Here is a 12,791-nt window from a genome sequence, read left to right on the forward strand (position 1 = left end):
GTGATGAGTTCAGTGAATCCAGCTAGTTTGGGTCCACATAGCCTCTGAATATCGCATCCCTACCCACCCCCCTCCTAACTCCTCTCAGCTTTTCAATCACCAGAGCACTAGGCTGGCCAGAAGGCAATCCACTTAGGGGCTTGGAGCAGAGTCCAGAGCTCGTTTCGGAACAGAAATGGACCATTTATCTGGGTGGGACCTGTTTCAGCTTATAAATTCCAGCAGACCTGTAAGTGACTGATTTTTTTCCTCCATGGTGGAAGCAAGCATGGAGACAGCAGTCCCAGGACCCTACAACACTCAGCCCCAGGACAGTAATTTTTAACCACAAGGGAGAGATCTTGAGCCAGTCTCGTGGTAAAGTTTTTCCAGCTTTCTGCAAGTAAAAATCAATAGGCAGTTTAACCTGCATAAGTCTGCCAAAGATGGGCTCACACCTAAATCTGAACAGTCCCAAGTTAGATAATGTGAAGCAAAGAATTTGGACGTCAGATCCATCCATTCCATTTCCAAGCACCCAAGTCCTGGAATAAATAAGAAGCACCTGAACCTAGAGCCAAGTCTAAACTTTAGTCTTTATGCCTGTTGTGGTAACAGAATAATCTCCAAAAGAAAAGGGATGAGTCCCTCGTACATTTTCCTCTAATCTCAGGCTGAGCATAAGAGCATTCAGTCTGAAAAGAGATTTAAATTGCACAGAAACTCATCATCACACTCAGGCAACTGGCTCTGAACAGGACAGTGAATGCACCCTAAGCTATGGAGCCACCACAGACGCAGCTCCACAGTGATAAGAAGCCGTGGCATGAAAAGCTACCTCTGTCAAGAACTGTGAAGACCAATATGCAGGGTGGTTGGACACTCAGGTGTTCAGCTGAGAACTTTCACAACTTTCTTTGTGAGTGTAGTTCCAAACAAAAGCTTCAATAAAGACCTAAGCCACAGGCTGAGTACTTGCACCACATGCTTTTGTGTAGGAGCCGAAGACTCACTCTCCTGGCAGCTCTGGAGCTGTAGGACAGAGAAGGATGAACTGTCAGTGTCACAACAAAGCAGGGATTTCTCCTTCCACCCCGATAGTGCTGTGGCAAATTAAGTACAATTGTGAGGTGAATCAACAGTTGCTTTAGAGCTTAGAAGCTTCTTCCACCTAAGGAGATGATATTAGGAGTCCAACTATGACAAAAGTCAACAGCTTCTCCAGTTCCAGTCACAGAGAGAAGTGCATGGCCCTAGGGGATGGTGTTTCTTGCTCTTCCTTGTACTAACCACTTTCCAAGAGTGAAGACAGTGGAACAGCCTCCTCTCAGATCTCCTCAATGCTTTTTTCATTGCATGGCCTGGGTAAGAGCTACACAAAGAAGCTCCTAAACAAGAAGCTGCAGCAGGAGATGCTGGAAGACACTCCTTCAATCCAGGGCAGACTGAGAGAAGGGCAGAGAGGATGGGGAAGCTCTGGTCTGGAAGACCTCCATAGCAGAGCCCACCCACAGTAGGCTGGGAAGTGAAACTGTTCCTGAGCTGGGCCTGTCTCCTGCTGTCACAGTTTGAAGACTCTTAAGGCTGGGGAAATACACAGTCACTCCTCGGGGGCTGTGCCAGCCCGGGGGGGCCTCACAGCAGGGAACTTTGCAGGATGCCGAAACTCCCAGCTCCTCTAAGGCTGCCATCTTTAGCTCTGTTTCTCTTTCCCCTCTTAAAGCAGCTAATGGGAGGCTGATCTACCCTCCGAAGAAGTGCCAGTCATTAATAATGTCCCCTGTCAGCTGCAGCCATTCCCCAGGCTCCTTGTTTATTGACGAAGAGCTTGTCTCCCTTGAGCAGAAGCTGCCACACAGCGAGTGAGGCGCCTGGGCTCCTTCCCGAGACAAACGACTTCAATTCCAGAGCAGAGAGGAGAGAGAATTGCCTTCCTGCTGCTAATGAATCTCCCCCTGACAGGCAGCACGGAGGCCAGGAACGCCCTGTAATTGAGAAGTGCCCATCTCCCCCATTCTCCCAGAGAGAGGGAGTGGAGCAAGGGAGTCAGACATCTCCTGCCAGAAGAATCCATCACTGCCCCCAGACTGCTGTGGGACAGCTTGGAAGACAGCTGTGGAGTGTGTCTCACAGAGCTCTAAAAGCCTCTCAACAAAAGTTGAGATGGTCTCCCTCTAAATATGAGCTTGCACCAGAGCACTCAGATCCAGCCACCATGGCACGCCGCCGCATGTGCCTGCTCTCCAGCTTCTCTTCCCTGCAGTTACAGGCAGCTGCAGGGCAGAGTGAGGGCTGAGACCTGCTGCCAGGCTTGGCAGGGATTTCGCAATCCAGGAAGAGAAGAGGCAACGGGAGCCCACTTGTACCAGGTTTGCAGCACAACTCTTCAGCTCTGCAGGAATTCTAGTGGAGCTGCAAGGGGCCCAAGAGATGGGATCATAAACAATTTTCTTATCTCCTTATTTACCTGGAATCTCTTAAGAGCAATTGGTCAGGACACCTCAATCCAGCAAACAGACCCTGCTGAGCTCTGAGGAGGAAAATCACTCTCTACAATGAGATCTTCTTCCCATCACCAGCACGGGCAGCTTAGAGATAGGCAGGAAAGTGGAGTTGGCAGAAAGGTCATTAGAAGATTAGGTTGGAAGGAACATATTTTCTCCCTTCCTCCAACTGAGGCTGCTGTAAGAGAACAGGATGCTGAGAATAAGTGTGTCAAAAACGTTTGTGTGTAGGTGCTGATCTGTGGGTATGCCTATATCTGGGGTAGTCAGTATGCATGTGGGAGGGCTGCACATGCATGTATACTGGTTTTCCCACACTGTTCTTTGTGGCAATCACACTGTTCTTTTAAGGTCTGGGGCTCTGTTGTAAACTTTCTAAAAATTGGTAGGAACTTTGTGAAATGTGAGATCTTGCTGATGTTTGTGCACCCCTTCCTCTCCCCTGAGGTCCCAGGTGGAGAGCAGAGACCTCAAGGGATGCAGCTTGGCACAGAGTGAAGTCTTGGCTCACGGGAAAGAAGCACTTGGCACAGTGACTGACCTGAGCACAGGGGAGGAAGAAGGCTGGGCAACTTGGCATTGAACAAGAAATGATTTAGGTGGTTTAATATGTCTGGATTCTTTAAAAAGCATCAGTGCTGTGCTTTGGGCTGGCACCTTTGGCAGAAATGCTCATTTCATAGGAAAATGTTGGATCCCACCATAGCTAATCACTTGGCAGTTGCCAGGAACTTTATCCAGTGGCAGCAAATATCCAACAGACACAACAGAAAGAATAAAAGTCAATATGAAACTTGGGATTGCTTATCAAACTATAGCTTTGCTTGGCAAAAATTTCCAGTGGAAGCATGGATTTGTACAGTGAGACTGTTCAGATGCCAGGCCCGTTTCACTTGCTGGAACATTACCTCAGATGGTTGTTCTCAGCACAACACAAACAGTGCAACAGGGTGATAGGTAGTGGGGAGTATGTAGTAGAGCAGGGAAAACTCATTCCTAGCATCTTTTCACTGAAGTCCATAGCTCTACTAAGAGCCCGTTGCATGCTTCAAACATTTAGTATTTTAAAATATGCCACCTTATTTATTCTAATGGGGGGGAATTTTTGGTCTATTTTTTTCCTGTCCCAGAGTGGAGAATGCATATACTAATTAGTAGCTTTCAAATCTGCTCCCAATCACCCTTTAGCTGGTAGCTGTAGATTTGTATTTTACAGGAAACAACCCAGTCTTGATTACTGGCTGACCTCAGATGAGACTCAGCATTTGGAATAGGTAACATCCTCCCGGTGCCAGTGCTGTCGAGGGCCTCATTTCAAAGCTCCTGATCACTGGAACATGCCCTGGCACTCCAAACTTCTGTGACTGACTTCCCTCTCTTCTTCTGCATCAGCTCCCAAGTGCTTTTGTTGCACATCAAGTTGTGTCTTCTGACCTCGAATGAACTTTGGATGGTTCCATATTCCAGCCAGACACATACAGGTCCATCTCAAGGGGAGGCACCAGCAGGTATTGGTGGACGCAGTCCAGATTCTCATCTAGGGGGAGGAATATTTCTGCAGAGAGTTTGGGAACTTTTTTTGCTGTCAGCTGTTCCAAGAAGAAAGTGTTGCTGACTCATGCTGTGCATAATATTCTCCTCCATTAGAGCAATTGGATCATATTCAATCACAAACAACAGAAAGGTTATTAAAAAGACCAAGGATATTTTCCATCCCTTTCAAGGTAACAAAGCCTGGACTGTCTGTCAACTTCTGTTTGGAACAGCTCTGTTTGTAAATAGCTGGCTTCATTCTACATTAGATGAAAATAGATGGGAACGTGCCTTCTCCTGACACCTTCCCTGCAGATCTGGTCCATGTATTTTGCATTAGCCCAACTTCCAAGTCCCTACGCAGGAGATGTGTTGGCCAGAACACAATGTGCTGTGGATATTTTCTGCTGATGATCCTGAAGATCATCAATGGGCTACAAAAAGACAAGTACAAGCCTGACAGCTCAGAAGCTGCTGAGAGAATTTGTCACGTATATGCAGTACAGAGGTTGTTTAAAGCAAACCTTACATGGTCCTTTCTCTTTGCTCCAGAATATGAGAATTGTGTGCCACTCTGTCTATCTGGGACTACTGCAAAAGTAGGTAATTCTACCTGGCTTCCTCACCTCTTTCAAGATAAGCGGGACAGGGGTCAGTGTTGGTTGGCACACTGAGGTGCTACTGAAAGTGTGGATGACCATCAGATGAGCAGAGATCTGGGAACCAATACCAACCAAATACTCCAAACCAACCCTGCAGCGTTACGTGAGGTACGCCACCATGAAAGCGAGATCCACCTCACTTCTGTTTTGAGTAAGGATCTGACAGCATCTTTACAGGGACCAAACTGCACATCCCAGGACAAGGTCTCTGGTTATATGTCAACACAGCTGGTCCCAAGCTACCTAAACCCTTTGCGTATTATTTCAGCAGAACACAGGGGGTTGCTGGAGGTTTTCTACTTCCTGCCTTCAACTGTTGTGACACGATGCTTCACAATGTTACACAGTTGCCTGTTTCCTTTCAAGAGCAGAGAATGTCTTTTGTCTGTGTGGGATGAAGCAATGCTGTGTATTCTTTCCAAAGATGGTTGCAAGATGCAAAGTACATTAGAGGAGGAATGGGTGGAAGAAATATTAGAATATTGCTAATGATTTCATTCATGGAGAATGTTGAGTTCATGGTCTTACGCTGGTGCAGAAGCTACTAGAAAAGTAACTATGACCATACAAGCTAGGACAGGCTTTTGTCTTTATCCTTAAGCAAGGCATTTGATTGAAATTGGAGGATTACTCAAGTTCATTGGCACTGCTGTTGCTCTCTAAGGTCAGAGGAATGTCAGAGGATTATTGAAAGGGAGCCCAAAGTTAGCTCGGCGTCTTTTACTGGATGCACACCATATAGCTGCTTGTTATTGGAAATCAATACCACTCATGGACTCATCGGGGAAAAACAGTTACTGAAGCTGGAATGCTACAAAGAACCACAGCTAATTCAGCTGACAAACCTGCAGCCCAGCCACTAAAGCTAAAGCTAAACTTCCCTGACACTGTGATGACACCCAGTATTGCACAAAACAAAAATCAAAGAGACAAAGGTTGATGGAATGGACAGTGAACTGATTTACATGATGATTAATTTATCATTGAAAGCTTTCTTCCTCTCCAAAGATAAGTTGAATCTAACCAGAAGGTTTGTGTATTTCAGTGCATTAGATCATGCTGCTGTATATTTCATGAACGGAATATTTAATGAATGTTCTCTTAGCTTGGTTTTTATTTTGATGTCTTTCTATAGCCTTTTAAAACAGATTTGTTTAAAAAGTAAATCACTGACAAAGATTAATGTTTGCTGGCAGACCCGCTGCAGGCAGGAGGCTTATCCATTGCCCCTCGGTGATTCTGTACGTCTGGCTCACATCCCTCAAGCTCTTTACAAGCAATAAATGTGATAAATTTTCCTCCAAGCAGCGAACGGGAGGAGCCGAGTGGATGTGCTCGAGCGGAACAATGTTTCTCTGTGTCTGAGTTTGTTACATACAGAAAACATGAGACATACCTTGGAAGGTGTGGCGGGTGTCAGCAGCAGGGGTGTGCGCATACGCCGGTCGATGCTTTAAGCACAGGGATGCATAAGCGCGTACAGAGGTGGTTGTGTAGCCACACAGAAGATTTAGCAGAGGCTGCACGAGTAGGCTGTGTGTACATAGACAAGACATGTATACGAAGGCTTTTTACGTCAGGCTACATGCATGGACACGGGTTGTGGCAGCTCATGCAGGGATGGAGGCACGGAGGCCGCACGAGCCCCGCGCAGGTACCCGGACTCCTGTGACACGCACCTGGCACCTACATCACGGCAAGCACGGGCCTCTCCCGGCTCTGACACGCACCGGGCGGCCCGGGGAGCGGGGAGCGGGCCCGGGACGGGCCGGCCGGGCCGCGCGGGGGCGCCCCGGGGCCGCCGGAGCCTGGGCCGGGGCCGCCGCTGCCCCGGAGCCCCGCGGCAGAGAGCGGCGCGACCGGGGAGCCCCGGCGGGACCGGCAGCAGCCGGCCACGGGAGTGTCCCCTGCGGCCCCGGGGACACCCTTCCCTCTCCCTTCAGGGACCCTTTTGCGGCCGGTACAAGCCTTCAGAGGTGCCATGAAACACGGGGGGAAAGTCGAGGCAGGATACGACGTTTCTCCGGGATTTTTTTGCCTCCTAACCCGTGCACCCACGCTCCACACCAGCGAGCCAAGACTGCGCCACGGGACCAGCATCACTACGGCGGTCGGTCATGCTGAGCCAGAAATCTGTTCACCCCACATTACTGTACTGATTTAACAGTGTAAATGAGCAGCTGTTAGAGGCTGTCTCAGTTTGCCACGAGCCCTGACACGCCACTGCTTCACCTGCCTTACAGGTATAAAACAGCACACGAGCACCTGCAAATTCAGACCTTTCACCTTCACCTTGCCATCCCCACACGAGAGTTTCCATCGCTGGTGTCACCGCTCCAGTGCTGCCCAACACGCTGCAACCTCCCTCGCTAATACACAGGGGCAGCTGAAAACTTGCATTACTGAGCAATGAGCCACCCTCCCTCGGCGGGGCTGGCCGGGACTCCCCGGCTTTCCATGAGTGGAGCTCCAAGAGAGGTCCTGATGCAGTGACTGCTCTTGGGCAAAACTCTCGTTAGAATCAGGTGAAGCCGAAGCCATGGGAGGGAACAAGGTCATCCTGCAGATGAGGAGACCAGAAGGGTGAGAGGCTGGACAAGGCACTTTTCCCCTACCTGCTCCTGGCTAGTTAGAGGAGAATGTTCTTGACACCTGCTTTCCACACAGGCAGCCTGGGGACAGCTCCTGCCCCAAAACGGGGATGCTTCTGTCATCCCGCTTACAGCCAGTTAGGAAGAACTAAAGCTCAAGAGTAAAGGAAGATGCAGCAGGACAAGAAAAGGAAAATTTTACAGGAAATGCAGAAAGATTCTTTCCCTATTTTAATGGTAATGTGGATGCTGACATTAAAGCAGGAATGGGAGATGGTGCACACAGGAGAGGCTTTAAACTCTCTGTACAAATAGAAGTACAAAAGCCCCTTTGGCCATAGTGCTAACAGCAGAACTCTGTAAATATTTCATTATTCTCTACACCATTGTTTGACCCCTTTGATCCCCATGCTACCAGGCATGGTACAGAGGCAATTGACAGAAAACTGTTGGGGAATCACTTCACTGAAAAATTTAACAGTCAGGCAGGGTGTGAAAGTTAAACGGCTCTGAAAATGTTCAGGTCTCACACAGCAGGATCACTTACAAATTAATATTGCATAGCAAAGGCCCAGAGAAAGCTCTTCTTAAAGGTGCCAGCTAAGCCAGTGGTGTGGCACAGGAGGGATGAAGCAAGGAGAACCGGAGGGTCTCTGTGCCGCAATCCCCGCACAGCGCCGTGCGGTGAGCCCGGGGCCAGGCTGCCGCTGCACCGTGGGCGCTGCGGCCACATCACTGCTGCCCCGGGAATGCCACAAAACTTGCACTGCGGTCCCTGCCGTCCCATTCTCTGTGCTGCTGTTGCTAGGGTTGTACAATAACAAACTGTTCTGCTGCCAGGCTGCCACCTCACTGCCACCCCAGCTGCGAGGGATCACTGCTCCTCTACTGTTATGGACAGCGACTGCTCGATACTGCACTGTTGCTAAACTGTGATCCATAGCCACGCTACAGACACTACAGCACCCTCAAGATGTTCTGCTCTGCAGGGGTGATAGCACACTCCTTTGTGCTCCACAACACTCCTTTATCACTTGGCCACTCCAACACTATCCTGCTATCAGGCCAAAATTATATCAAACATCCTCCCCACACTCCCTTTCCTCACCACTTTCCCACTTTGCTGCATTATCACACACACATCCCTTGCCAACTATACCCGTGAGTCACTGCACTGCTCTCGCACTGCACTGAGCTCCTGTCACTGCAGGGCTACTTTAAAACACTGCTGTCCCACTGTCCCACATACAGCCAGCCCATACTCACAGTGCACTCTGTCACCAGGTGTGTGGCGTTGTTCTCGTGCTAAGTCACAGCCGTGCTTCCAAAACTGCGGCATAGTGGTAACACCTCACTCGCTGCCTTCTGGTACAGCGGGATGGTGCTGTCAGATCCGCGCAGCCCTTTGCTAATATCACACCAGAAGCAATCACTGCTGTATAGAATGGCTCCCGTCTGCAATATTGTATTACTACATCAGTAGACTGCTAAACTCTTCTATCAGGCTACAGCACTACACAATTATTGCACCCGTGCACTGCCAAACTCCTACCGCATGGCACCAATATCACATCTCTGCTCTGCCCTGGGATTGCGTTACCACACCACCGCATTGTCAGTGCCGTGTTCTCCAGGCACTGGGAGCTGCACGCACAGCATGTTAACCCGGTTATAAACTCCACAGCACAGTGCTCTCCTGCAACTGCCGCCTGAGCCAGCGTGCAAACATGTCATTACACTGAGATGACATCCTGGCTTATACTTAATACATCATTACACTACCCTACTTTTGTTAATTCATGTACCACTCATTTGCAAAATGGTAAAATATCCTGAAAGAGTATTATTGCTTAATTACATTAGAGCATCACTGCACCAATATAACATAAGCCTAATTAATAAAATATCACTGCATCCTGTATCCTGGCAGTATCTTAGCATTCTCCCGGAGTACACACCCACAGTGCACTATATTGCTGGGCTGGTTATATAAACACGGCGTTTCTGCCTTCACTCTGTCTTTTTTTCTGCACAGCTACAAATCTGTCTCCCTCAGACACAACCCTGTAGTCCCAAACTGCTCCTTTTTGCTGTTACTGCAACAATGACATCTCCATGAAGCCATCGCTGCAATCTTTTCCACGTATCTGACTGTACCACTGTAGTGTCTGCATCTGTGACCACATCCCTGCACCACTGTGGAGCAGGGCGATGATGTTCCACATCTGTAGAGCTGGGATAAGATATACTGGTGCTGCTGGACCACAGTGCTCTGCTGCTGCAGATATGCATCACTGTGCTCCTCTCCTATGTACTGCAAAATTGCTGTTTTAACTGTTTCACAGTGGGCTGTGTGGGCTGGAGAGAAGTTCTTGTATTAAATAAATTATCTGCTGAGCTGTTGCTGTCTTCTAATTCCAACGTGGAGCAGACTGGTCTTACAGCACCTGCAGCCTCAGACTGCAACCCTGGACACTTCTGTGCCTGTGATCCTGCCTCAGCCCAGGCTGCAGCTTGGGGTCCTGAAGGTGTAAGTCCTTGCCTGTCTCAAAGCTTCATGCACATTTTTACACATTTGTTTCTTCATTCACAGAAACAAAATTTATATAATTCCATTCCATGACAGAATTTCCATACATCATCTCCTTGGGCCTTTATTCACCCCAGGATTTTGATATCACTACAAAAAAAAAAAAAAAAAAAAGCTTCACATACCTCTTCCTGTAACCAGCTCTTTGTGCATCCTAAATTATAGTTCCCCATCTTGTATCCACAAGTCCTCTGTAAAGGGGGATCTACTAGACCCTACTCCCAAAAGCCAGTCCTAAAATCTCCATTAAATGGTCATTCACTCATAGTTACTTCAAAGAAAGCAAGTGAGGGATTAATACAGAGAGAAATGGAAATAAATAACATTACACTCTAAAAGAAAGGTGCTGGTGTGTGTAAGTACTGGTGCAATGTACCCAGCAAAAAAACGAAAACTAGAATTGTATGTGTCTCACTTCTGTAAAGGGCATTGTTCAACACCACAGTTAAATTTTGCTAAGTTTACAGAAATGTCTTCTGACACTGGAATGCAAGCAGCAGAGCAGGTAAATAAAGATACCGTTCAGGTAAGGGTTGAGTCCAGAACCAGAGAGGTTTCTGTGAGTGGAAGCCCTGGCATGGATTTGTTTGTATGTCCAACACTTTGAGGACATACAGCTCCATAGACTTAAAATCTGTTCTCAGATACATCTTCACTTCCCTCAGAACTACAGACACAGCACAAGTCAGAACCGAGTCCACCGATTTCAAAGCCTGGTGCTGGAATACTGCTTTGTGTAACCTGGTTGAACACCAATCTGCTGAGCAGGCTCTTCCTTATTGCTACTACAAGATTTTAATTGAGACTTCTGGTGCACCATTGGCACAGGGAGGGTAATACTTGTTCTGAGTTAAACACAACCATAACATTCATAAACAGCAGACTGTCAGTGAGGATGGAAAACTGTTGAGGAGAACAGATGTGCTTTGATTTTATCTAGAGAAGTCAAGATGAACAGAAGAAGACAACACTCCCAGATTAAACATACGGGTGTATTACCTCCTTCCAACCAAACATAAAAAATTTTCTAGTTCTCTCCATAATCTCAGTTTGAATGGACTCCCTGCAAAGCCTCCCAAACCTACATTAGGAAAAAACAAAAGACCCAACGATAACACACCCCAGAAATCATAATTCTGGTTTATTTGATCACTTCCAGGGCTGGAACTTACCCGCTCAGGCTACTGGCTTATACCCATAATTGTGCTTCTGGGAGATTGCAGTTACATTAATCTTCCTGGAGATTACATCTCCCAGTAGCATCCCTAAATGTCTCTAAAAGAAAATTTCAAGCCAGTCTCCCTCTGCCTTTTCATTTTTAGAGGGTAACCCTGTTGGGTAATTTCACTACCAAAAGCAGTTAAAAGCAACAGCTTTATACCAAAAGAGCTTGCAAACACCAAAAGCATCTGTTCCATCCTAACATAGTGACTGGGAAGGCTTCGGAATTGGGTCAGGATTTTTTTTTTTTGTCGTTCTCCCCACTACCTTCTCCTGACAGCTTCTGCCATCAGAAATGATTCATATGCTGATTGTACAGAAATGTACCATAAGGAGATGTAAACAAATACAGCAAAGCAAGGCGGGGAGCCAGAGAGATGGAATCTAATAAGTAAATAGATTTTTAAAATCCGCTTCTCTGACTCTCACCCTCGGCAGGCAGAGCCACAACTTCCCCCGGCGACCGGCAAAAGCACCGGCACTTCCCCCGTCAGCACCACCGAGAGCGCCCTCCGCAGCGCCCGGCGGGGCGGGCGGGCGCCGGGGGCTCCGACCCGCGCCCCGTCCCCGGCGCGGAGCCCTCCTCGGGGCCGGCCCCGCAGCGCCCCGGCTGTGCCGCAGCGCCGGGACAAGTTCGGCAGGGGCGGCCAGGAAGCAGTGCATTTACAGCTGCGGGCTGCGCCCGGGGGTGCGCAGGGCTCCGGGGCGAGGAGCTGAAGGTCCGTGAGCCGCAGGAGGAGGGGGGCGCGGAGGGAAGGCAGTGGGGGAGAGAGAGGGAGGAGTGGGGGGCGAGGGGCGCTTTGCCCCTTACCTGGCCAAAGACCGAGCTGAGCATGGGGTGCAGCTGCTGGATGAGGGGATCTGCTTCCTCCGACCGATCGCTGCCGCTGGACTTGGTGGAGCACTTGCTGCTGGATTTGGACAGAGGTGAAGCGCCTTCCGAGAGCTTCAGGGACTCTCTGCTGGACCTCTGCTTGTGACTGAAGAAAAAGTCCTCCTCTGCCTCCTCCCCATCCCTGTCTGAGAGCTGATGCTGGTCCTGGGGGTGACCGTGGCTGGCGTGCGGCGGGAGGTGGTGGTGCTGCCTGGGTGTCCGCACCGGTTCCTTGCCACTGCCTCTCCTTGGACCTCCTTCTGCGGGCTCGGGGTGGCTCTCCCCCCGTCCATGTGACAGCTTCCCCGCGCCCCTCGCTCCGTCCTCCCGGGCGCCCGGGTGGCAGAGCGGCCTGCGGGCACTGGGCTCCCCAGGGAGCGGCTCCTGGCTCGGCTCCCTCCCCGTCTGCCCGCCTTGTCCTTTGCCGTCCCGGACGCGGCTGCCGCGGGGCTGAGGTTGGCCGCCCGCTGCCCGCCGGCTCCCCGCCGCCTTCAGCAGCGAAGTGCGGGACTCGCTCTTCGCCATGGAGGAGCCGCTCATCGCGGGGCCGCTAGAGCCGCATCCCCGGCCGGGCGGAGCGCTGCCGCTGCGGGCACGGCTGCGGCGCGCCGCTCACGGCATGTCCTGCGGAGACCCGCTTAAATCCCGCACCGCGGCCCATGTGACAGCGCAGACAAAGGCCGCGGCAGGGGCGCTCCGGCGGGGGCTGGCGGGCACCGTCCCCCCCCTCCGCCGGGGCTCCCCCCGCGCCGCCGCCGCCTCTCCAGGTGAGCCGGGGCCTCCCCCCGCCGGGGCCGGCTCGGGCCGGGGCGCGCCGCAGGCGAAGCGGCGCCGCCG

The 12,791-nt window shown here is 50.2% G+C and overlaps 1 protein-coding gene across 6 annotated transcripts in view; it reads right to left on the minus strand.

The window, feature by feature from the left end:
- Positions 1 to 12,724, minus strand: part of CABP1 (calcium binding protein 1) — a 26,629-nt gene extending 13,905 nt beyond the window's left edge. The window contains exon 1 of one of the 6 annotated variants that reach the window (XM_027696893.1): positions 11,892 to 12,494. In XM_027696893.1, coding sequence (XP_027552694.1) covers positions 11,892 to 12,494 — 603 coding nt within the window. Of the gene's footprint in view, positions 1 to 6,074; positions 6,191 to 8,535; positions 8,972 to 11,891 lie in introns of those variants that run through there. The other 5 variants (XM_027696894.1, XM_027696895.1, XM_027696899.1 and 2 more) reach the window with 5 other exon arrangements.
- Positions 12,725 to 12,791: the final 67 nt, after the last annotated feature.

This window comes from Neopelma chrysocephalum, unplaced genomic scaffold (assembly GCF_003984885.1).
Source record: "Neopelma chrysocephalum unplaced genomic scaffold, ASM398488v2 Primary Assembly neopelma1_116, whole genome shotgun sequence".
In the NCBI taxonomy this organism is placed as follows: domain Eukaryota; kingdom Metazoa; phylum Chordata; class Aves; order Passeriformes; family Pipridae; genus Neopelma; species Neopelma chrysocephalum.